Here is a 26,465-nt window from a genome sequence, read left to right as displayed (position 1 = left end):
TTTGAACAGTCAACACTTGTAGCCGAACAACCCATGGCAGACATCGGTAGATCAAAGCGTATTATTCGTTTACCCTAGCGTTTCGAAGATTTTGAGGTTTCGTAAATTATAGGCTATTTAAGTTTTCTTTCTATAAAAGAGGGGATGTTATACTGTCTTGAATTCGAACACTCCTAGATTTTATAATATGTACCAGCCCTATTGATAAAATAGCTCCCATACCTATGGACCAATGCAAGAGTTCAGTCGTTGACGTTTGAGGGGTGCCATGTTATTTACGTTACCATGGTAGCTAGTGAATACGGCACCTCTCAAATGTCAAATTAGTGAACTCGTGCAAAGGTCCATTACACGTACAACAACATAAACGGAAATAAAGCAGTCATTGTTCAACCACGAACCCACTCATGTCGTTTTGCTAACACTGAGCTTATTATGGAAATATTCAAGAAGGGATGAATAGGAATTCCCCCTTATCTGAATATGTCTGTCAATTTCCTCTTTGGGAATCCCAGCTTAGAGCATTGTTTGAAGGTGTTCTTAGTGAAATTCCTGGTATAAGCCTAGTATTTCTTAGATGATTCCTGCATTAGTGTGTGGAGGCATTGCAGGTGAATGTATTAGACAACTTTCTAGAATATCTAAATAATCGTCTTGCTAAATACTTTGTCAATTTCAAGAGTCAAGAACTCCTATTATAATTTTTAGATGAATTAATCAATTAAAGCTTTATTTTTTGTGAGAAAGCAGTGAGCAATTTATGGAATATTTTTCGGAACGGAAATTAGAAAAATTAAGCTTTTGATCCGCAAAATACGTTTCGAGCTGGCATATTATATGCTGGCCCAATATGCTCTAGCTGCTGTAATACCAAGAATTACAGAATGTCTAGTGTTGTAACATTGGATCAAACGTCGAAAACTAAAATCATGATTTTAGACAAGAAGACATTGCAGCTGTCACGATAAGTGCTTCATATATTTAGGTTAAGTTAACCTATGTTTATTAAAAGCGTATTCTTATCTTATAAATAGGTACTTTGTACAACACTGTTGAAAAACCCTCGCTTTTCGTTCACAACAGCAGCGCGGTGGTTCTGACGGTGGCAAACCGCGCGAGGACTGGAAGGTTAAATGAAGAGTAATATGTCATCAACAAAGTTAATAAGAGTTTAAAATAATTTTACCAAATAAGGATGATAGTGTTTCCTAACACAGAACACCTAGATTAAGGAAATAAACTAAGTTGAAATGATATCAAAAACTAAATTTAAAAACACACTTTGTTATATATTTAATTGTAAAAATGTCTACTTTATGAAATTCAAAAATTCCGCAAAATCCATATTCATTGGACAATCTATGTGATGGACGCACACCCCGGAGCGGTTTCTGGCATACCCAACCAAACACTGGCAGCGATTGATTTCCCGAATGGGACAGCTTTGGCCGAAGGTTCCACACGATTTTCCACAAGGCATTCCCATCACTCGAAAGGTTTCGTTCGAGGCACAACGACGTACGATCGGAGCTTTGACAAATAATGAAAGAAGTTGGAATGATTTGGCAACAACAACCCATTCAATGTGATCCACCTCTAGTGGTCATCTTGGGCAGCAAGAATTGTAGTCCAAATGAGTACCACCATCGGTTCCAATCGCACCATACAACTTGTGATGCTGTCAACAGCAGAAGGGCAGTGTACAGCAGAATCGATTTGTGCGATGGCATTTCAAAGTCGATACTGTTTGAGGCGGGATGCGATGTAGCCACAAGTAGCAAATTAGGTGACCAAATTGAACGAGCAGTTTCCGTTTGAGGCATATTATTTTCCCATTAGCGAATCCGAAGGAAAACGAATGCTGTGGAAGGGCAGAAAGCATGGTCAAGAAATTGCGCGCCAATGAAACGTTGCGACGCATGCGCGTGGGTGAAACATTTCATTTGCAATCGTGGCCATCTGGTAGTCAATGTTGTAAATTGCCCTTTAGTAACTGAAGTAAATGATAGCTTGAGAATGATAAGATATTAGATTATTCTGTTTCTTTTTTAAAATTAATTGATAGTTTTATCTTTCCGTACCGATATCCAGAGAAACAATGATCATTTTTTTATTATCTATATAAATAAAAATGGAATGGTGTTTGTATGTCACGAAATGGCTTGAGAACGGGCTATTGGATTTTGAAAGTTGTTCCATAGTTATGTTCCTGAAGTGTTCCGACGTGTTTGTGTGCATAAAAAACAAAGGATATTTAACGGGAAAGTTGAGAAAACAGGAGTGAACGGAACTTCCATTTTGCACGGGGCGTTTCATGACGTTTTTCAACAGCCTACTTGATGGCAAGACGAAGTTTTCCGGGCCCACTAGTCTTAAATAAAATAATTCGAATATCCATATTCCTTCCTCCCTCTTGGCATTACGTTCTTACTGGGACAAAGCCTGCTCCTCAGCATATGGTTCAATGAGCACTTCCACAGTTATTAACTGAGAGCTTTCTTTGCCAAATTTGCCATTTTCGCATTCGTATATCGTGTGGCAGGTACGATGATACTTACGAAAAGACCCTGGACCGACCGGGAATCGAACCCAGACACCTTCAGCATAGTTTTGCTTTATAGCCACTCGCCACCGAATATCCAAATGTTGCAAATTTTGATTCGAAAAATATGGGAGATTATTTTCAGACTTTTTTTGAATTTAGAACCGTTTTAATGTACTTCTATCTATCGATGTTGAATACTTTTCTTCATAACCAAAGTAAAAGAACAATTATGGCGAGAAACGCGAAAAACTAAGAAAATGGGACACACCACCCCCAACATAACCTTTGGCGTACATGCAATTTTCCTCCTGTTAACGGTTCAACACGTTTTCGGATTTTGTTTCAAGCAAGAATCAAATTAACGCCCGATTTCATTAGCTCGAGACGGAGGTGAGTGTTTGTTTTCGAATGTTGCACCTCTTCCACCCTACCTGTGCTTCTCTCGCTACTCCCATGATAAACTCACTCGAGAGTGGACAGTTCCGATGTGGATATCAAACGAAAACAGAATTGGACGTTATTTAATTATTGAAGTGTGTCCTCCCGAGTTCGATTGTTGACTGGTTACAGCAGAAGGAAATTGAGATGTGTATCAAATTGAAAAATGCAATATTTTTGGAGAGCAGTTCGAACGGTGCTTGAATGAAATGTAGTGATTTAATTATTTTGATGTTTTTGGATTATACATGGCGGAAGAGGAGGCGGAAGTGCAGTTTTTGGAAGTTTAATCCAATTATATGGATCAAACCAAATTGGAAACGAAAGGTTTTAAGTCAATGTTGGAGCAACTGCGCTTGTTCACTTGGATACAATTTCATAAATAACTCGTGAGATTTTAAAATTATTTTATAAATTTAGCTATTTTTACCTCAGAATCATTGCCTCTGTCTGGACAGGAGGTGTCCTTTTGAAGGTTTAAATCAATATGGTCCGTAGATTCGTCCTGCACAAGTGCATTCCTCTACGAATTCCACATAAATTCCTTTTGGAATTGAAGCTTGTTATTCGTCTCTATAAGACTCATGGAGCGAACAAATCATGACGCACAACATGTGAAAAGCTAGATCATGTCATGTCGCTACCAATTATTTTGGCCTGAGGGTCGTGTTGCCATTGAGTCGCTCTGATTTGTAATAATTCCTCGGAAAAGCCTACGAGAACACGAAGGAAAATTGATGGTGCCATCCAAAACTTCACATAAAAAAGCATGTATCCATGACAAAACATATCAATTGCGTCTACTTCCTTATTCCGACCTTCTCAATACAGAACTATCCATAGAGTATCATTCACAGCAAGAACCTTCCCCCATGAAGAAGTATTATACCAATAGTCTGCCCAAATTCGCCCTCAATTTTCTGGTGTTAATCCTTCGAATATTCGGACTGTTTCCATTCCGGTTCAACGAGTCGAAAAAACGCTTCAACATGTCCATCTCGTTGTTTATCTACTCGATTGTTGCTCTCGTAGCCTACGTGTACTTCATAGGATTATACTACTGGACAACGTTGTGGTCTGTCCTTTCCCAACCAACCCGGTATAATGTGGTTCTTTTATTCGTCAGCCTGGTCGCGGCCTACTGCGGTGTGCTTGTGAATAAATTGACCATTCTCGTGTTTGCCTCGGAATTTCAACGCCTACTTAATGATTTTTATCGGTTATGGATTTCGCTTCATATAGGATGTGATGGAAATCGCGATAGAAAACTGCTAAATAGGTTTCTTTTCAAAATGATCGTGATCGACCAAGGGTGGTACTGGCGGCTCTTTATTGCTACCCCAACGTGTCGCTGGTTCTAAAATGTAAACAACCATACAAAATAACGATCAATCATTGGTGAAGGCGTAATCAATTTTCTCGCAAATATCTATTTTTGGAATTTAGCAGAATTTTCTGATTAAATGGCCAACAGCGCACTGCAGTAGCACGTAGCAAATAACTGCTTGCAAACAATTTCTTTCAAGCGCATTGATTACCTGTAATTTTGCGAAGAATGATTTTTACTTCTCCGCATTTAGCCTTAAAACTGGTTCTGGACTTAGGTTGGCGGCTTTTCAAATTTACTCCCAGTTGACAGCCGCCCTCCACCCTTGTGATCGACGGGATTTGCTTCTTCGGAGGTTCTGGAACTCGACTTGTTCAAGCATTAGTGGAACGCAAAAGGGTTCATTTCTACAATGCGCTGTACACTGCTTTTAATTTCAGTGTGGAAGCCATTGTGGCAAATCTGATTATAGCGGTCGCCTATTTGGGAGGTCATTATTTTCGAATGATAAATTTGAAAATCGTACGGTTACACCAAAAATGGAATACCTTAGAAAGGGGTCAGACATACAGCAAATTAAATTCTGAAGGAAAGCGGCATTTGTGTGAAAAAATATCTATCGAACTCAGTAGGCTAATGATTGGGCATGAGAAGGTGAACCGAACGATACTAAAATTTATGCAGCTTCATGATGCATCAATGGTTTTGATACAATTGAAGAATTTTGTAGTTATCATCATGGGAGTGTTCATTGCATGTGTAACAACGGTCAACGATATAAGAAGGAATCGAACCCCATCTTTTGGAATTTACGGCTATCTGGCGGTTTTGTCGGTTTTCCATTTCATTCAATTTTACTATTTGATGGCAAGTGCTTCCTTATTTACAAAGCGGGTAGAATTTAGTGTTTGAATGATTGAATACATTTTAAATTAATATTTATTTGTTGCAGGGTGACAAAACGGGACAAATAGTTGATTTTATGATAGCAAGAGAACATGATGACGAATTGGATGTAAAGGTAATTAATGTCCACATATTCAAATAAATAAGTAATATATAATTTCTTTATAGATACATGCTTTTAGTATGGAGCTATTGCACCGTGACAACAAGATATATAGTTTTGGACTATTTCCAATTGATTTTTCGCTTCTATATGTGGTACGTTCTGACAACTGAAATTATCTTACTATGTTATCGAACAAAATAAAATGTTTTCTTTTCAGTCTTTAGGATCCATGGCTAATTATTTGATTGTTTCCATTCAACTGCAGATACAGGAGTTTGAATAATAAACAAAATCTAATTGAAAATTATTGTATTCAGACTTTTTTGTCGGCATTATATGCTATTGATGACTATTGCATCACTTTTTACACCATAGCAAGACGTTAAGAAAGCTTCTTCTTCTTCTTTTCTGGCATTACGTCCCCACTGGAACAGAGCCTGCTTCTCAGTGTTCTTATGAGCACTTCCACAGTTATTTACTGAGAGCTTTCTATGCCAATGACCATTTTTGCATGTGTATATCGTGTGGCAGGTACGAATATACTCTATGCCCTAGGAAGTCGAGAAAATTTCCAACCCGAAAAGATCCTCGACCGGTGGGATTCGAACCCACGACCCTCAGCTTGGTCTTGCTGAATAGCTGCGCGTTCACCGCTACGGCTATCTGGGTCCCATACGTTAAGAAAGCTACAGAGAGTAATTTGAAGCAAAAATTCACACTTGATTCTTGAAGCAAACAGGCGAAATATCTTCAAATTCAATCCTTTTTTTTCTTATAAAATAAATGGAGGAAATTTACAGAATACTACTCAGTGCCGTCAGTGCCAAAAGTGGAGTAATGGTACCAAAATGAATTTGTTGCATGGATAATAAATGCATGATTTGCCAAAGTTCTTCTCACGCTAATAAAGGACGTCTGTTCTGTGAAGGAAAATCACAGACAAACATACGTAACACACTCATAATTGTCCATCGACCACCTTTTTAACGGTTGATTCGAAAATATGGTAGGTGGCCAATCCGCCACCCGCAGCGCTCGCATCGTTTTTGTTCGTGTTTGACGTTTACACTTCTTCTTCTTCTTCTTTCTGGCGTTACGTCCCCACTGGGACAGAGCCTGCTTCTCAGCTTAGTGTTCTTATGAGCACTTCCACAGTTATTAACTGAGAGCTTACTATGCCAATGACCATTTTTACATGCGTATATTGTGTGGCAGGTATGATTATACTTTATGCCCTGGGAAGTCGAGAACATTTCCAACCCGAAAAGATCCTCGACCGGTGGGATTCGAACCCACGACCCTCAGCTCGGTCTTGCTGAATAACTGCGCGTTTACCGCAACGGCTATCTGGGCCCCATGCCGTTTACACACCACCGTCATCTGTTGGCCCGTCGGCCAAACACACCGATTTTAGCATAGGGCGTACATGTCTTCTCGAATATGATTTTGATCGCAATTTGTTCTAAGTGTTACGTCTGTTTGTCTGTGCTAAAATGTTATGTATGCAGGACGAAGTCGAACTTTTGGGATTGCCGTTCGCGCAAACGAATGGTTGAAGCTCGTACAAGGCAGATGAACGGCAACGTTTTTTAGCTGGAATTCCCCAGGCAGAATCTCCAACAATTCTTATTTTTCAGTTAACGATCGATTGCTTAATAATCATTCCCATCAGGTAAATTATAATCATGCTCATTCACAAGCTAATTTTCTTCCGTCGGGTAGTCGTTCGAATCGTTTTATTTCGAATGGAAATATCCAAGGGAATTCCTATGCTAACGTTGTCACAGGTAATTTCGGTTATTCCACTTCAGATTTCCTTCCTACAAGTAACTGTTTGAATTGCTTCAAATACCCTTGCTTATGCCGCCGCAGGTATTTTCTATTCCGTCTCTCCATCAACGGAAAATCCCAACTGAACAATTGAATAAAATGATTGATGCAATGTTCAAAATCACCCCTATGGCTAAGACAGTCTCAGTTGGTGTAAAATTTACCAATAAAATTGTAATTGGATTACGTTTCTCCAATAGATCCATTTTTTTTATATTTTGAATTGAAATTCTCATTTTTTGAATGGTAAAAAAGAAGAGATGTTTAGTTGTCTAACAGCTAATAATATGCATAGGGGAGATCCCCATTACCGGACAGCAACCAATACCGGACATCGTCGAAACATGTAGAAGTCATGGTCCAATCAAGATGGTGTATTAGAAAAAAAGAAAGTTATTCTGTAGCTCGATTTTGGTATTTAACATGCGATAAAAATAAGAGGAAAGATTATTCTGGACATTATCGACATAAATACGTGTTATGCTCACGCTTCAATGAATTATAATTTTTTTAATATGTCCCAAGGCTTCTTCAAAAACCGATCGCAGATGTATCGAAGCTCTTTTCCTTTGATTCTTAATATAATAGTTCATCAGATTTTCATTGTTACCTCACAATCCGTGAAGTGTTATTCGCTCCGTTTCTCATGTTTGGTAATTTCAACGTTTGGCATAAAATCTCATTATATAGCTTGAAACCACATGAAATCGATCATACAGCGAAAATATAGGATTTCTCCATTTCAATTCCACACCTAACACCGAAAATCTCTTGTGAATTTGTACATTGAATTCCTAGTGACATTGATTTCCTACACGCCCCCTTCCACGCAATCGCCAATACCGTCATGACTTCCGGTCGTTTTCGTTCCGCGCCGGAAGCCCAACAGTCATACCACCATATCACGACTCTGCGTGGCCGGTTGTCCACCGTTGTAGCTCTCGCGGAACGGATGATGCACCAGGGTTGGGAAGAATCGACTCAGCTGACATTTGATAGCGAAAATCACGTCGTGATTGGCGAAGCAGAACAAACAGGAAACGCACGCTCCCTGCAGGCTGATCAGCACCGCCGAAACCACCTGGTAGTAACGCTCCAGCTCGCAACCCTTGTCCGGACGGAACGGCAGCAGGATGTGCTGCAGGCCAAACAGCGGAATCTGAATAGGGATGAGGTAAAAATAACAGCAGATGAGTGATGAATTTATGATGTATTAAATGTTTTATTTTTTTATTTTTGAAGAAAATTTAATTTCTTACATATAAAAACCAAAATGTTTGCTCTCTACAATGCTATCGGGCAACTCGGTGTTATACGCCCCACCCGGGCAATATGCCCCTCCTCGATATTTAACGAACCAGATTCAATAGTAATATATTCAAATTAAAAATGACTGAGAATGCTCACAATTCAGAATGTAACGCGTAGCAATACAGAGATAATGCAAAAGGTATCAAAAGTCGAATTTTGATCTAATTTTTCACGCAGTTTGTTTAAGCATTTTTGAGTCAAATAGTAACAACATCATGTCGACGCTGAAAGTAATGCACGAATATCATTCCAAAAAGAGTGGAAATGCGCTGAAATATTTATTTTCCAACAATTTTTCATTTCTGGGCAATATGCCGCGGGTTGGACGATATGCCCCACTCTTTATGCCATCCTGGGCCTTATTTACGGGGGGTCCAAGGGGACCTTGGCCCCCAAAATTTTGGTGCACCACAAAACACGACAGAGACCGGTGAAAGTTGCCATTTTTTGGATCACATCGAAGAATTTGAGAATTGAAGGATTCTATTTTTAAATTAAAGTGTAATCCTTTGGCTTGAAATCTCATTGATTGGCTTGTCTATAGTGCGCAAAGTAGTACTTTTCAGCACTCTTTTTTTGGAGTCGTCAACTATTGAATGGGTCTTATCGAACGTCTCTTCTCCAATTGCCCTGAATTATTCAAACACTCATTTAACTAGTTTCTTATTCTACTTCCCTTCGGCAATCCAAATCCAACTCAGAAGAGTTATTCTGATTAAGAATATGATCGTCTGGCGGACGTAGAATATGTAGTTAAGTTGTTAAGGGGACACGGGAGACCGTGTTATTTTCCCTATCTTTCGTCTCACTCTAACAATAATCATCAAAACTCACGGTGTGTTTCGTAGAACAAGTTTATTACAAAAAAATAGGTAAGTCTGAAACTTCTCCACAATAAAGTCTAGGTTTCTCGCGTTCATTTGCTGCTATAACCAAAATAATCGGTCGGGGGGTCCAGAGTATTTTTTTTTGTTTGATTTCGAGAGACTTGCACTTATGTTTAAATTTGCCTATCTATGTGTTTATTTACATTAGGGCGGTTCAAAATTAAAAAATGTTTGAAAATTCAATCTCACATATGTTCCTTACTATCCTTACTATAAAAATAGTGTTCAGTGAAATTCGCAGCTTTCTAGGTGGTGATTTAAGGTGGCCCAAAGACAATGTAGGTTTATATGGAAATTACTATGAAGAAATTTTGAGGTATGTTCCAAACACGCTTGTACTGTAATGTAAGTACAAACTTATTATCCCATTGTAAAAGCTCATACTTCAAACTATAATCAAGAAATTTGTTAAAGAGAGAAATTCAATTCGACAGATAGCAGAAAAGATATTTATGAGTATGTTTGCTATTATTTAGCTTAACCCCTCTACCGGCAGCTGCATTTTTTCAGCACAAAAATATATTTGAATCGCGATAACTTTTTTGTTTGTCTATATTTTTCCACCATTTTTTCACAACTTCTCAAAAAACTCTTCTTTGGAATCTATGTCGGTATTGACCATTGGTCAACTGGTTTTAAAAATATGTCGGTGTTCCTTGGGTGACCGACACTTCCCATATAAAATTTCAATATGATGATTTAAGAAGTTTTCAAGATTTCGTTACGGCTAGAGTGGTACCAAAAACATAAAAGCTCATTGCTCAAAAACAGTTAAACCGTTTTGTTTAATTTCTTCACAATAGACTTTCATCAAAGTTTAGTTTTGAAAAGCGAATAACCGAATATGAGAAAAAATCTGTAGCCAGAGATAATTACGAGAGTTATGGCTATGCGTCGGTCCCCCAAGGAATTTTGGAATATCTCCGAATATAGATGACCAATGCTCAGAACCGATGCAGATTCTGAAAATAAGAGAGTTTTTTGAGAAGTTGTGGAAATTTTTTTCAAAAATATTGAGAAACAAAAAAGTTATCGCGATTTGAATATTTTGAAAAAATGAAGCTGCCGGTAGAGGGGTTAATATGGGGTTATAGTACTGCAAACAAGTACAAAAATCCCAAACCCATTTTAGCCTCATGATTTTAGTTTCTGATCTTTTCATAAGCACTGTGCCATTAAGAAAATAACATAAAAAATATAAGATTTGAAACTTCTCAAATACCATCTAAATTAGCGTATTTTTCAGCACCATGGGATGGGGCAAGTATATTACATGCCTTATAACAAGGTTTATTACATGCGAAGCCCTCTACTAGTTAATTCGAATAACTGAAATTGTGTTGTTTGAAAGGCGGATAAGTCACTTTTGTATCTAGGGGTCATGCACAAATTACGTCACGCTCCAAGGAAGGGGGGAGGGGGAGGGGGTTAAGCCATGCGTGACAAGCCTTACAAAATTATCGGAAGACTCGAGAAGAAGACAACCGGTAACTCACTGGTCACTCGCTGGTGGCGACTAATCAATAAAATGTTCAACGCAAAAGGTTGTCAGGTTCTCAAGATACAAATCTACAAACAAGCTCTTGAAAATTCGAGGTTTGATATCGATGCATCTTCACCTATTAAAAATATTTCCTAATAACTTCTTACATCATTATGACCAATTTAAGTACGATTTTCAAGGTTTTTCGTGGACAATAACTAAAATGACGTTTGAGACAGTTTTGCAATTATGCGTATATCATATGTCATATATGCTTATTACAGCTCTTTTGAGCAAGAACAACTTTACCTTCCAAGCCAAGGTGTTCAAATGGTTTGATCTTGCAGTTTGTCCCGTATCTATGTTCAACGCAATGTGTGTCGGTACAAAAACACATATCCATGAATACTTCACACAAAATAAAAAAAAATGTTCTAGACCCCCCGACCGATTATTTTGATTTTGGTCGCAAATGAAAGAGCAAAGTCTAATTGTTTTTAGTTCAAAATTTGAGACTTACCTATTTTTTTGTAATAAAGTTACTCCACAAAGACACCGTGATAACTTTGTGGAAGCAAATCTCGAGTTTCAATGAATTGATGAAGCTGAAAATTTATCGGGTTGTGCACTACATATACAGAATCATAGTGATACATTTTCGCATCGATATATGGAGAGGTTCTTGGGATTTGCTTCTTGAAATGGATAGGGTGATTATGATGACGTCCCGTGCGGCCTTAATGTTAAAGCCTGATTCGCTGCTGACAAGTAATTTCTCGGCCTATCTTGATACATGGGAAATTTCTGCAAGAAATCGCTCAAGAATGTGCTTTTTTCTGATCGCAATATGCAGTTGAAAAGAAATGTCAGTTCAAATGGGAGTCGCTGTAGAAAGTTTCTGCAGGGAATCGGCGAGAAATTTCTTCAGCGATTCCTGTTCAGCAGCAAATCAGGCTTTAAGGCTGGTTTGCTACTGACAAGAAAAGGAATCGCCTATCTTGATGCGTGGAAAATTTCTTCTCAGAAATGGTCCAGGAATTCACATTTTTCTGATCACAGTACGCTGCTGAGAAGAAATGTCATTTTAAATGAGACTCTCTGTAGGAAATTTCTTGACCCATTCAGTCAAGGAATTCCTTTACTTTTCTTGAGCAAAACAGCATACTTAGCTTTACTCGCAAAAAAATCCAGATCTTTCTGCGGCGGTTTGCGTGGGCCTCATCTGCCAACATGAGGAACAACTCGGCAAGCCTTGTTGGATAAAGGCTGGTTTGCTATTGCGCGGAAATTTAAAAATTTGGATAGGCTCGCGGAAATAACGCGCACCGGGCTATCGCCGCACAGAACAAAATTAACAAAGTGTGCTTTGCGTGCTGATTGATAGAAGCATCACCAATAATTCACCACCAGCTGGGGGCCTTTCCTATCACATCGTAGATTTACAATGTTGCTGAAGAAAATTTGCATCGTAATCTTTCAAAGATTTGCAATGCTGCAATGAAACAAGAACATCGGATTCGCATCGTGTTTCTCAATTCAACAACGAGCGTTAGCAGATCTGAATGTCTGAATGGTACCTATTCCAAACCTGTCCACACCTGCTGATGCTGTATTTGGCATACATGGCATATCTTATGTGAGATATAGTAATGTTTTAGTGTTCATAGCATACAATACAGTCATAACGATCATCATCTAGATTTGTTTCCCAATGTCATCAATCAAAACAAACAACCAACATCCTAGTAACAAGCATAGCTGTCTTTGATGTTTTGCCTGGAAAATTTCCTACTCGATATAGGTGGATTTTCCAGGAATCAAAATTTTTCTTGCAACGCGTAATACTGACTTGAAAAGAAATCGCCTATCTCGATGCGTGGAAAATTTCTTCCCAGAAATGGTCCAGGAAATCACATTTTTCTGATCGCAGTACGCAGTTGAGAAGCAACGTCATTTCAAAGGGAGCTCTCTATAGAAATGTTTTTGACCTATTCAGTCAAGGAATTTCTTTACTTTTCTTGAGCGAAACAGCATACTTAGCTTAAAGCTAAGGTATGCTGTTTGGCTCAAGAAAAGTAAAAATTTCTGGCCAAGAAATGGTCAAGAAATTCCCTACAGTGAGCTCCATTTGAATTGACATTTCTTTTTAACTGCGTACTGCGATCAAAGAAAAATGCTTTTCTTTAGCATTTCTTGCAAGAAATTTCTCACGCATCGAGATAGGCGATTACTTTTCTGTTGAAGTGCATACTTCGCTTAAATGTACAACTCGTGCCTGAAAAATCATCATTTTGCTCAAATAACTATTTAAAAATATTGCTCCGTCGTCAGGAAATAGGGAAAATAATAAACAATCAGACGTCATTTCGTGTTCCTACATTGATCAGAATTCCGAAAATCTGGTCTACATAGTATCCTTTGATAATGGGCATATCGATATACACTCCCGTGCAAAAGTTTGGGTTCACCCCCTCAAAAACATACAGAAGTGTTCAGTCCATATCTCTGTGATTACATGTCCAATCGAAACTCTTTAAGCCGCATTCGAAAGGCAAAGCGTTATTCTTACTTCGTATGTATGTGGAATTGTAAATGAGCACCCCTATCAACGATGAACGTTTATTTTGAATTGTATCGAGGAAGAGGAGTTAGTGCTTGCCGATGCACTAAGCTGGTAGCAGTCGGTCGTAATAAATACCATGAATTGTAATTCCGTTTCGATTTCTTAGTCCAAAGTGTACGAGTTTATTGGCTTTAGAATCTGCAAGCTTACATGTATTTTTCCAAAAACATTTTTCGATTTTTTTATAGTAAATTTTTACTTAAAGTTGTGACTTTTTTCAAAAAACATTTAAATTTTAAATCAAAATGTCATTAGAATCGTAATCTTATATTCTTTGAAGAGACCCCACCAAATTTTGGCGGAAAACCCTGAAAAGTATTCAAAATTAATGAAACTGTCAGTCAAGTCATCGTGCAAAAGTTTGGGTTCACCCCTCAGTATGATTCGTGCAAAAGTTTAGGTTCAACAGAGTCGCACGCACATAATTTTTGTCAATATCTCTGCCTAGTGTTGGGCAAATTTGTATGTTATAGATGTTACTGAATCGATTCACATTTGAACTACCGAATCGATTCTCCAATTTAATCGAACCCTTTGAATCGATATTTTTGAATCGATTCGAATCAAAATCGAATTAAAATTGATGAAGTTTTATATGATACCGAATACATATGCATTCGATTTTGACATCCTTTATATAAATCAGTTTTGAAATTCAACAGAACAGATTTACTTCTTCAATGCTAGTTTCAAATTTAGTTTCTTTTTTATCAGCTCGTTAATTAATATTCACAAAGTTCAACAAATTGAATCGAATCAAAACATCGAATGCATAAAATCGATTCGCCTAAGTTCAGATGTCCCAAACATCGATTCAAAAAATCGTTTAATCGGAATGAAAACATCGATTTCCGGAACATCGATTCAAAAGCGCCCATCGCAATCTCTGCCATTTTTCAACCAATTTTAATAGTTTGAAGCTGGGAGGGAGGCACCGATACTACACACGAAATATAGAACAACGTTTGTTTGAACTGCAAGATAACTCCAGCTTGCCAACAACAATCAAGGCAGGCTTGGGGAAAACCGCTAGTTTTCTTTTGTTGTGTACTTTCGATCTTTCCTGACAAACATGGAAAAAGGGCCACAGTTTTCTATGCACCAAATATTAATTTTCATTGGAAAAAGTAAAACATTGCGTTTTTCAATGCTTTATATTCAATCAGTTGAAAGGTGCTTACGTGACATTACTTGCATTATGTACATGAATAGATTTTCATTCAATTTTTGTCACTTTTGATGAAATGCGAAAATGTGGTTTAATCAGTTACGCGCTTTTTCCATGTTAGTCCAATGTTTGAGATCTGGGCTCACAGTGACAGTTCGTGACAGCGGAATCCCGGCTCACTATGACGTACAGAAATTTTGTATTGGTTTCTCCCTCCCAGGTTTGAAGCTTTTTCGAGCGCAAGTAATGCCGCGCAGTGCTGGGAATGGTAATAGTAGTAGACTTGAATTTTCGCGAAAATCACGTGGATCTCCAGTACAGTAGTTCAAAAACGTGAATCTCATCAAGTAGCCTATGTTGGGTGCACGAATTTTCTAAATCATGAGTGTCATTGAAGGCTCTAAATGCGGGAAATGCAGCGGGAAATAGAACATTTTTCTACAGTAATTCTGGGTTGCCCTTAGCAACGGGTGTTTTGCTATTTTCAAGGTTGTTTGCCTACAGCAGCGATGGGCGTGAGTTTCACTGGCTTTGCTGACTGTGATTGGCTTTGCTTGGCTACTGTAGAGTGAATTTCAAGATTTTTCCCAACCCTGATGCCGCGTACATGATTGCTTTTAAATTCCACACATTTTTGTGTTTTAAGCAAGTAAACCCAAACTTTTGCGCGATGACTTGAATGAATGTTTCATTGATTTTGAATACTTTTCAGATTTTCCGCAAAAATTTCGTGATTGCTCTTCAAAGATTATAAGATTACGATTGTAATGACACCTTGTTTTAAAATTTCTAATTTTAAAACAAGGTGTCAATTTCGATCTAATGCAGAGGAAATTAGCTATGTTTTTTCAGTGTGTTTTTTGAAAAATGTCACAAAAATTTAGTATACAAAGTTCGAAGAATGTTTTTGGAAAAATGCATACGAAGTAAGCATAACTCTTTGCCTTTCGAATGCGGCTTAGAGAGCTTCAATTGGACTAGTAAGGAAATCAGGGTAAAACCGACACTGTGGGTAAGCTCGACACCCTTTGATTTTTCATATTTTGAGCAGATTTTCATGCAGTTTCCACCACGCTCTATCTTAACTTGTGAAATGTTGTGTTTCGAATGACATTACAACTGACGCTACCAATAAACTACCAAAATAAACAACAAAGTCATATTGAATAACATAGAAGCAACAGCAGTTGCAATATTTCGCTGTTATTCTTTAACTATTTCGCATGTGAAATTTCTTTAATGTCATTATTTGTTAGACCATCAATAACTATTATTACGTTAATATAACATGAAGGACAAATTGTTTTATGGTTTTTCGACAGCTGAAAACGCTATTTAAAAATAAATGCCCACTCAGGGTAAGATCGACACCTTTCTTTACTTCATAATCTAACTTCAGGGAATCTTTCTAATCGGAAGACTATCTCTGTAGTTTATGTGAGTCTTTATTTTCGAATTCTAGTGAAGTTCACGGATGGCGAACTTGTTAAGGTGAAGATGAATCGAAGCCAATTCTCAAATATTCAAAAGCACAAATCTAGAGAACCAACCAGCCGTTCAGGCTGAAAACTTAATCGATTGGTCATCACCAGCGTGTGACCAATCGATTAGGTTTTTAGCTCAAACCGCTGTTTGGTTCTCTAGATTTGTGCTTTTGAAAACTTGAGGATTGGCTTCGATTTATCTTCACCTTAACATGTAAAATATAACACTATATGACTTGCCACCTTGCTATCATTAAGTTAAAAAAAATTCTATGTTATCACGTTTCAACTTATTTGATGAAGCTTAAAGACATTTTTCTCATTTAAAATTGAACTTCTCTGTTTTGTTAAAATAAAACAGTGTTTTTTTCAGAACCAATTCGCTACAACTTCATCTTAGTAAGCATTCCATGAACACAAATTAATAATATCCATGTGTATTCACCCCAACTTTATAATTTTAACATAAAACATTTGAAATTTTCACATGTATTTAGTGAATCTTTGGCCTCTCCTCAATAATTTACGTAATATGTGAATAATCCTTTGGAGGAAGGGGTCATAAATATCGAAAATCATGTTTAAAGCATTCTTTTAAATATGCGTTGTGATGGTGATGTTCACAACGTGTCAATTCTACTCAAAGTGGATGTGTCAGTTTTACCCCAACAGGGTGTCGATCTTCCCCGCACTCTCAATTGTCTCACCTAGAAATGAAGAAATATCAATTTGATTTAAATCAATATATAACCTTTATATATCATCCAGCAATCGCAAGGATTGATAATTAACCAATATGTGATTCTACAATAATTGTAGGTTCATTTAACAAGCGAAAGTACACAAATTTTATTAATAAGCTTAGGGTGTCGGTTTTACCACGAATTCCCCTACTCACAGAGATATGGACTGAACACTTTTGTATGTTTTTAGGGGGTGAACCCAAACTTATGCACTGGAGTGTATAGAGAGAAAATAACATCGAGAAGTAGAGATATCGAGATAAGGAGGCTATCAAGATATGGAGAGGGAAATTGTATGCAGAATAAAGGGACTTCAGAAATCGAGTTACTCTCCATTCTTGTTATCACATAATCATTTGAATTATTTTTATCGTAGAATTTGCAACACAGCGAAATTGTAAATAATTCACAGGGGAAGGGGTGGTAAAATGAACATCTTAAGGAAATCATCTTGTTTCTGATATAAAAAGGAGGAATTTGAATAGTTTTATCGCACAACATCAAAAATAGGGATGTTATCTATAGTAACGACACGCATTCAGACTAAAATAGTTGATTTTTCACAATTTTTCACATCGGTAGCAACAAACGATGTAAATGTTCATTTAAACTGCACTATGTAGGTAAAATTAACAGCTTTCGGTTGTAGAATGCACATCATGCGAAATACATGAGCAAATTAAATATTTTTTTTTAAATTTTCGTTGCCTTTCCGAAAATATAACCATAAATGATTGTAACCCATTCAAAAAGAAATCTAATAGTATCAGATTTGACATCATATCATAACGATATTCACTTCACTAAAAAGCCCCAAGACCTCCGTGCTAAAGATTTCGTCAGCTCGTATTTTCAAACGTGGTTTTCTAAAATCTTAGTTTTCGTTGATATTTTCACTCCAATTGACTTCTGTATCAACTCAAACACTTCGAATTATTCTCTAAATCGTCCGTGCACGATGAAAATGTATAGAAATTTGATTTTTCTCGGTAAAAGGCACGGTGTTCATGTTACCACCCCTGTTCATTTTGCCACTACTTCCCCTACTCGACGATTTCTTTGTTCCCGCGGATACGATCCGGTAGGCGAGAGAGATAGGTAAGTACTAGTTCACGATTTATTTCAGACTGATTTCCTATGGCTAATGGTGTCCTATTTATACTCCACTCTTCCCTATCTAATTGCATAGAAAGTTCTAGTGGTGTATTTTTGTATGCAATAATGTGTTGTGGCTTAACTGTTATACAACCTATTTGTACTGCAGAATCTTCTGGAACTGCGAAGGTAAACAATAACAATGCTTTTTCAATGTTGTGATCAGGAATGAAATCGATTGTAAGTATAAAGTTGATTGAATAACTATGCTATATCTAATAATGTCTGTTTGTTTTAGGTATGAATATGAACGAATTTATGAGTGATAAATTCAGTGTTTGTGGCCTCAACATGAGGCATGTTCGTCCACCGGTGTGGTGCACCCCGGTGGCTTGCTGTTGGTCACAACATGCCTTCTACGATAAATCCTATATGAAATTCCAATGGTGAGAAATTATATGCATAAGGCTGGTTTGCTACTGACAATAAAAGGAATCGCCTATCTCGATGCGTGAAAAATTTCTTCTCAGAAATGGTCCAGAAATTCACATTTTTCTGATCGAAGTACGCTGCTGAGAAGAAATGTCATTCCAAATGAGGCTCTCTGTAGGAAATTTCTTGACCCATTCAGGAATTTCTTTACTTTTCTTGAGCGAAACAGCATACTTAGCTATACCATTTAACAGTAACAGAGGAAGTTGGCTCAGTTAAGCTAAAGTCCAGTGAATCTTACTCTCTAAAATAAAGCTAAAGTAAAACGGGGTAACTTTGATAACGCGGGTAACTTTGATAGTGCGAGACCCACAACATACGAAATAACGATGTTTCTGTTAATCAGTTAAGCAAAACGAATGCAGAAGTAAAGAGTATTAGTGTGACACTTCATGTTAAAACTATTTTCGTTGGAATCAAGTGCATTTGAGGATTTATATGCAAATATTAAAAAATTATAAAAAATTAGCATTTTTTCAACGCTTACAAACAATCTGTTCTACGATCACTATTTGATGAAGTCATAATGAGTTCGTCGCTTATCCTTGGCAGCCTAGTTATAGTAGAACATGAATTCGGTCTCAAATCTCTTAGCGAAAACCTTTTTTACAAACTGGGTCCATTTTTGTATTCTAAGTCAGAAATTTCCATATAGCGTTAAACGCCTAGAGGTATGCAACGCCCTATAAATGTTCCGTAATGCATTCAATTTTGTTATACTCCATTATCAAAGTTACTCCAAAACAAAAAACCGACTTTCGATTATATGAAAAAAAATATATCCATTCAGAATAAATCGTTTGGCAATCTATCAAGTGCAATCGATAGCTGGGATGTCAGTACAAATACATAAATTGTAATTCTTTGAAACAGAATGCAAAAATATTGAAATTATTTTCGAAAAAACTATAAAAGTTACCCCGTTTTACGGTATACAACATCGGGCTCCTCTGAACCAACGCATCGTGAAAATTAATTTTGTTTGGATTTCTGCTTCATTTTCTCAGAAAGATACGCAGAGCCCTGAAGTTTTTGCTGGTTCAGAAATGCTTGATTTTGTATGAATCGTACCGAATTTTGAGTAACTTGGTTTGAGCGTGCATTTTTTATCGATTAAATAAGTGATTACATACAATTCACGGCTTTGAACCAATTTCGCCTGGCTTTTAAGTGGATGTTGCTACTTTATTCAACTCATTGCGCGTGGTAAAAATAAAGAATACGAGTAAAATAATGAAAACAATTTCACGTGTTCAGCTGGGATTTAAACTCACGACATTTGTATGCTGTACGAGCGCTTCGACCAAATAAGCTACTGAGTCACTTGATGACTCAATATCTCAGAAAGTTACAAGTTTCGAATTAAAATCCCCACAGCTCACTCAAATCTTTTTGTGTAAAATACCTATGTTTTTCGTTGAATAAACATCTTTGCAAAACTTTCTGGTACAATAGAAGTGCTTCGAGAGTTTCTCAATAAATTAATTGTAAAAATGGATGGATAACACTTTTTAAACTATTCGTTTTAATTTTATATGTTCTGTTGAGTCAACTAATTATTTCTCATCAAGTTTTGACTGATCTAAATTTTTACGAACAGTTGTGTTGTTGTTCTTAAGCTGTTGATAGGCTCACAGAATATAAAAAAAGACCACGCTTCAAATTTTCAAGAACACTTTTTTGGACAGAGTTGCACATGGATACTTCTATGAATGGTTGTTCTTTTTTAAGCTCAAAAATAGCATGTTTCGCTGGTCTGCTTGAACTGTGGATAAGAAGCCTATTGGAGGCAATACGCGTCACTAAACAAGACAAACGTCGGAATGCATTCTTAATCCTTCACAGCTCAAGATGAAAACGGATGGCTCTCTATCTTCTGGAATTCACTTTCATGATGTTCCATAGTTGTATGCGGTCGATACTACTGTATGCCACATTGAAATTGTTCGCAAAGTGGTTTGTAGGAAACCGCATTTTTGAAGATTCTTGTCCGTCGCAGAACAAGTTCGTTACAAGCAGAGCCGACTCTGATCCAACGAACTCGTTTTCTACAGGCGATAGACGATAGAAGAAACACTTCGCGAGTCTTATTTTTAATTTCTTTTGTTGTCTTTAACTTCATTGCCTGTGGTCTCTGCACCATGCAGGTGTTCATCGTAATGCTGCTTCCACCTTTCAATCATCTCACATTCGTCCATAAAGATGCTTCCATTCTTATCCCTGCACCTGCACGTCTCGGCTGTTCATATCGTCACCAGTTGGTGACAAATCTCACTATTTTCAGCACTGCCTGTGAGATTACGTGACATATAACAATTTAATTTTACATGATTTCAGACATAAATCTACATGACTTCATGTTTACATGTGAATTTTATTCTGATACAATCCTTTTTGTTATACTAATACAAGCTTATAACATTTACTACAAATACAAGCTTATAACATTTACTACGAAAATTTGTTCAGATTTTCCAAAATAATTCAATGAGCGGTGAATGGCATCCTTACAGTACAACAGGTTTATGACGCCAATATGGATATGAAATGTCCCTTGGGTATGACTTTCAATTAGCATGACGGAAAAAAAAACTGTTGATTTACCAAAATCAGTGTCGCTCGGGTGGCCTTCTTCAGCCCAAGCGGGGCCGGATTCGGTGAGGTCGAGTTGAGCTTGGTCAGCAGAACCCGGACCACGTTGATGAGGAACACAAGCGAGGCAACGAGTGAGAAGCACACCGGAATCGTCAGCAACCACATTGCGTGACTTTCGTTCATCCAGCAGCTGAAACGGATAGAGAGGAGAAAGAAAATTGCAACGTGAACATGTGTCGGAGTTAATGTGAAAAAGCTCATTAGGAAAATACTTTTGCCCTCAGCGAACGACGACGATGGCGGTTGGTGCCTGTTTGAATCTGAATATGTTTGCGCCTGTTCATAATAAACAGATAAATTTTCATTTCCGCCGAGGAAACTGGGCCGACGTTCTGTAATATTCAATTTCCACTGGAAGTTAGAATAGATGCAACAGCGCTGCAAAGGGGGAACAGATTGCACTCAAGAATATTAAACAGTTTTCTTAAGCGAAACAATAACGTGGAAAAATGCTAAGAGTAATGGAAAACAGAAGTCGAAAAAACAGCCGATAATCATATGAACTCAATTTTTTTTGTGTTGATGAAAACGGAATAATTTGTTGACGAAATCGAAACGTGACAAAATCGCATCATGACAAAATCGGAACGTGATAAAAACGGAACATACCTGTATCTGAAAAATAAATTCATTAAACTCTATAGTCTGGTACGTTCTATGTTGTTAGGCACAGAAACAATAAGAATATACCGAATTAATCATCTTATCATGCCCGAAAAAATAGGCTTAAAGGGCTTAAATAAATAGTAAATACTGAAAAATAAACCATAGCTTTCAAGCTTAATTTTGATCAACGATATTTAACCTGACTTTATATTGCTAGTTTGGAAGGAATCATAAAAATATCACTGAAATTGAAATTGGTTTTGTTTGGTTAATGTATAAATAATTCTACTGTGGTAAAATTATTAAAGAGCTTTGAGTTAATGAAATGAGTGATATAAATAGAAATCCAACCACCATCGTCTCGTTCTCCTCAGCAAGTGACGGTAAAGTGATTACAGGTACATATGGGTGGGCATGTACTTACTGCTCCGTGTCGAGCGTATATTTATTCCGCACGGATGCGTAGATCGATACGAAAGCAACCGGAAGGATCCATCCGATGGTGAAAAACCAACGCATTGCTATTGCATCTTTGATAAACACCTGCGAAGGAGATGAGAAGCAAATGGAACGTACAAAAAATTAGCTCTCAATAGGATGGTTGTTTGTTGGTTTACACTTGTTCTCGGTTGGTGAGGTGAACCACACCGGAAATTGATTGACAATATTTAAACCTCAACTTTTTTTTTCATTTGACCACTGACCACAAACAGTATAGATAGAGATACATTCTCAATGATTGTGTGTGGGAAGACATTGAGCGGATGAGGCAAACCCTGCACTCGCAACCGCAACGAAGGTCACGATGTGTGGGTAAACTCAACTCTTCTGACTTTCGCTGATATCCATTGACGTAGGAACAGGTGAGAGCCCCCGATTCCTGGCCCAATCCCCATTCCTATCGAAAAAGCCCTAAAAAATGAAAATGGCAGCCCCAATCCTATTAAAATAAAATCGAATAAATCAAAAACAGTCAAATATCCACGAGTCGATATTAAAAGAGACCATCGACTCTTGGAAATATCGAGTCATGGAACAGAAATGCCATGGAGAGCTTTTTGAGGGGACCATCATAGTAACCATGAAATGTTGATTTAGTTTGATTCCATGAGTCGATATTGAGTAATGGAACATCGACTCATGGAGGTTTTACTGTAGTGGAACAAGCAATAGCATTTTGGTTTTTATTTATTTATTTGTCGTAGTATACCGTTTCATTACACACTAATTTTAAATATTTTTCTTATTTCTAACAGGAATTATAAAGGTACATAACAACACATTTAGTGCTACAATGTTTTATAAACGAGTTTACAATCATCGAACTGAATTGAAATATCGCTTCAATTTGGTTTTTGTCGTTGTGAAGTCAATACTTGCGCAGTGTTTATTATATGTTGCCATCATTTGATTAAGAGGCCCATATTTGGCATAGTTAGTACGATGATGGCATGTAAGGAATACATTCCGGTTTCGCAGTTGTCGGAAGGGTGCATAAAAATTTAGTTGTGCTAAGAGTTCTGCGGAGTCAATACGATGTGAAACAATATCATTTACGAAGGACACCATTGCGAATTCACGACGCACTTTTAGAGTTTGTATGTTGATAAGCATGCAGCGGGCTTTATAAGAAGGTAGAGGAAATCTTGTCCAACCTAATTTACGTAGGGCAAACAGTAGGAATTGTTTTTGTACTGATTCTATCCGTTCTTCATGTGTTATTGAAAAAGGAGACCAAACTACACTACAATATTCAAGTATTGACCTTACATAAGCAGTATATAACGTTTTAATTGTGTACGGGTCATGGAAACTATAACTAAACCGTTTTATGAATCCAAGCATGTTATTTGCTCTGTTGATGATTGTATTATAATGATCAATGAATGTTAGTTTTGAATCTAAGATGACACCTAAGTCTCTGACTCTGTCACATTTTACCACTGTCTGATTTCCTAGGGTGATTGTAACGTTTGGTGTGTCTCGTTTTCTACTAAAAGCTATTAAGTTACATTTTTTTACATTCAATTGCAGCAGGGATTTATTACATCAGGTGTAGAAGACTTTTATTTCATTTTGGAATATATTTATGTCCTCTTTATAAATAATTTCTAAATAAAGTTTCATATCATCAGCGTAAATCAGAACTTTTATGTGTTTAAGGATCAAAGAGATGTCGTTGACAAACAGTATGAAGAGAAGAGGGCCCAAATGGGAACCTTGAGGGACTCCAGAGGTGACTTGAATGGGATTCGATTTACTTCCTTTGAATCTAACTATTTGTTGACGGTTGGTTAAGTAGGACTCAATCCATTTCAGAAGATTAGACTCTATTCCTAGTTTTTGTAATTTGAATAGTAGCATAGGTATATCAACGCGGTCAAATGCTTTACTGAAGTCAGTATAAAGTGCCTCTACATGGTGACCATTATCCATTGCAGTGAGTGAGTAATTGACAAATTCTATAAGGGGCTGTCCATTTATTATGTAAGACATTTTTCGGGGTTTTTCAAACCCCCCTTCCCCCATGGTAAGATTTTTTGTATGAAAATTAAAAATTATTTGTATGGCGCGTAAGAAATCTCAGATCCCCCCTCCCCCCATAAACCCTTACGTAATTAATGAACCGCCCCTTAGATTTGTATTTGTTGAACTCCTTTAAAGAATCCATGTTGATCATTTGTTATTCTGCTTTAAATTTGATTGAATAGTTTTTCATTAACGATTGCTTCGAATAGTTTAGGAATACAAGAAATAATGGCAATACCACGATAATTCCTTATGTCAGATTTTTTTCCATTTTTAAAGATGGGTACCAGGTATAAGCTTTTCCATGCTTTTGGAAAATACCAGACTCTAATGACATATTAAAAAGCCAAAACAATGGAGTTGTAAGTTCTACAGCTAAGCTCTTCATGAATAATGGTGGAATTCCATCTGGTTCAGAACCATTTGAAACATCTAAGTTATTCAAGCCTTCCATGACGCCCTTAACGTTGATATGACTGACTTCAATGTCTCTAGTATATTCTGGTAAGAAATCAAAGTAATTGAAATCACGGTCTTCATCATTAAAAGTAGTATAGATTTCTTAAAAGAAAAATGCAAAAAGATTGCAAATTTTTTCGGAGCTATCATCAACGTTTTTGTCAAGATGCATTATCGAGGGAAAATTATCTGACTTCAGTTTTGTTTTGACGTAATTGGAGAAATTTTTTGGGCAAGATTTTATTTCATTTTCAGTTTTTAAGTTGTAATCCTCATATGCGTAATCTATGGCTTGATTAAGTTGATCACAAATTGATAGATAGCTTGTTAAGTTTTCGTTATTGTTATTTCTTTTGTATTTTTTATGTGCTTTCTGCTTGCGGTTTTTTAAATTTTTTATTTGTTCATTGTACTACACTGGAGTCTTGGAATGGTCTCTTCGTCTTATTCTTTTTAATGGAACCTCGTCAAGAATAATTTCAAATTACAATTTGTAAAATACGTCGACTGAGGCTTCGACATTTCTTTCGCTTCTTAAAATCGTTTGCCAATCTATCCTATTTAACCTCTCCCTAATATTTTCATAATTTGCCGAATGATATTGAAAAACTTCTTCATATACGCAGTCATTAGGTCTGTTATTCTTCTGTACAGAAATTGAGAGCTCAATTGCCGTATGGAATGCTTCATTTTTCCATAATGGGATTAGTGATTCAGACAAACAGAAGTCCTCATACATATTCGTTAATAAAAAATCTAAATAGTTATTTTGCTTATTTTTAATGTGGTTAACTTGATTGAGGCCTAAGCTAGCGATTTTGTCAAATAAAAATTGCAATGTTTTGTTATCACCAACGATTGGAAGCAAAATGCACTCATTGTCAGCGTCTGGAATAAAGTCAATGCTTCTTTGATTAAAATCTCCGAATATGTGAACTTTTACTTCTGGAGAGAGCTTAGACATGATTTCGTCAGCGATTTGGAAAAATTTATCATAAGAGTTTTTACGAGCGTTATTTGGGGGAAAGTATACCGAGGCAAACACATGTGTTTCGCCATCCACAAGTATTTTCACCCAAACATGTTCGAATTCTTCACATTTTTCAGTGCTGATAATTTCCGAATTTAATTGAATTGAAACAGCAACTAGAACTCCACCCCCTGACTTCTTTTCAGACGTTTCAAAATTCCGGTCATCTCTGTAAACATTGTAGTTACACCCAAACACTTCTTCACTCCTAACTCCTTCATCCCAACTTGTTTCATTTGCTAAAATTATTGGGAAGGAACAACTCAAAATTTTGTTATGAATTTCTCTTATCTTCAACGAACTTTTCATTCGGTTGAAATTTTGGCAATATACTACGATTTCTGTTCCAATTTGTGTTGGATTTGAAGAAGTGTTCTGGGTTGAGTCAATTGGAATACCTGATTCTTGGCTGTCTCTTACCTCTTCATTGTATGAGGAATGTGTCAAGTACAGTAAACTTCTATCTTGTCCTACCTCTATAGAGTGCGTTAAGTTGAGTCCTACCTCTAAGGAGTGCGTCGATTGCGCCGAAAACACGAATGTTGAGCATGGCACGCTTCACATGATGCAGCTGAATTTGATGAGCATCCGGAAGAAATCCTTTGTGACAGCCTGCCATGCGTAGGTTGCCGATTTTCGACGCATATCCGGCTGGGATTCAAAATTTCTCCTCGTTGAAATTGTATGGGCCGTTGAGCAGCCGGTGTTCCTGATGATGAGCACTGTGGTGGTCTGGAAAATCTCTCCT

At 37.1% G+C, this 26,465-nt stretch overlaps 1 protein-coding gene and 1 long non-coding RNA gene across 2 annotated transcripts in view; one reads left to right on the top strand and one right to left on the bottom strand.

The window, feature by feature from the left end:
- Window positions 1–4,462: 4,462 nt before the first annotated feature.
- On the top strand, window positions 4,463–5,629 carry LOC23687828. Its single transcript, XR_002501755.1, has 3 exons — window positions 4,463–5,331; window positions 5,385–5,474; window positions 5,540–5,629. It is a non-coding gene; the product is annotated as an uncharacterized LOC23687828 (long non-coding RNA).
- Window positions 5,630–7,704: 2,075 nt separating this feature from the next.
- LOC5568052 (calcitonin gene-related peptide type 1 receptor) overlaps window positions 7,705–26,465 on the bottom strand; it is a 191,613-nt gene continuing 172,852 nt past the window's right edge. Inside the window, exons 8-10 of the mRNA XM_021852253.1 lie at window positions 22,124–22,242; window positions 21,043–21,223; window positions 7,705–8,311 (exon numbers count right to left, since the gene is read on the bottom strand). Coding sequence (XP_021707945.1) covers window positions 8,042–8,311; window positions 21,043–21,223; window positions 22,124–22,242 — 570 coding nt within the window. The 3' untranslated portion in view covers window positions 7,705–8,041. The remainder of the gene's footprint in view (window positions 8,312–21,042; window positions 21,224–22,123; window positions 22,243–26,465) is intronic.

Source organism: Aedes aegypti, chromosome 3, assembly GCF_002204515.2.
Source record: "Aedes aegypti strain LVP_AGWG chromosome 3, AaegL5.0 Primary Assembly, whole genome shotgun sequence".
In the NCBI taxonomy this organism is placed as follows: domain Eukaryota; kingdom Metazoa; phylum Arthropoda; class Insecta; order Diptera; family Culicidae; genus Aedes; species Aedes aegypti.
This window is presented reverse-complemented; position numbering and strand designations above follow the sequence as displayed.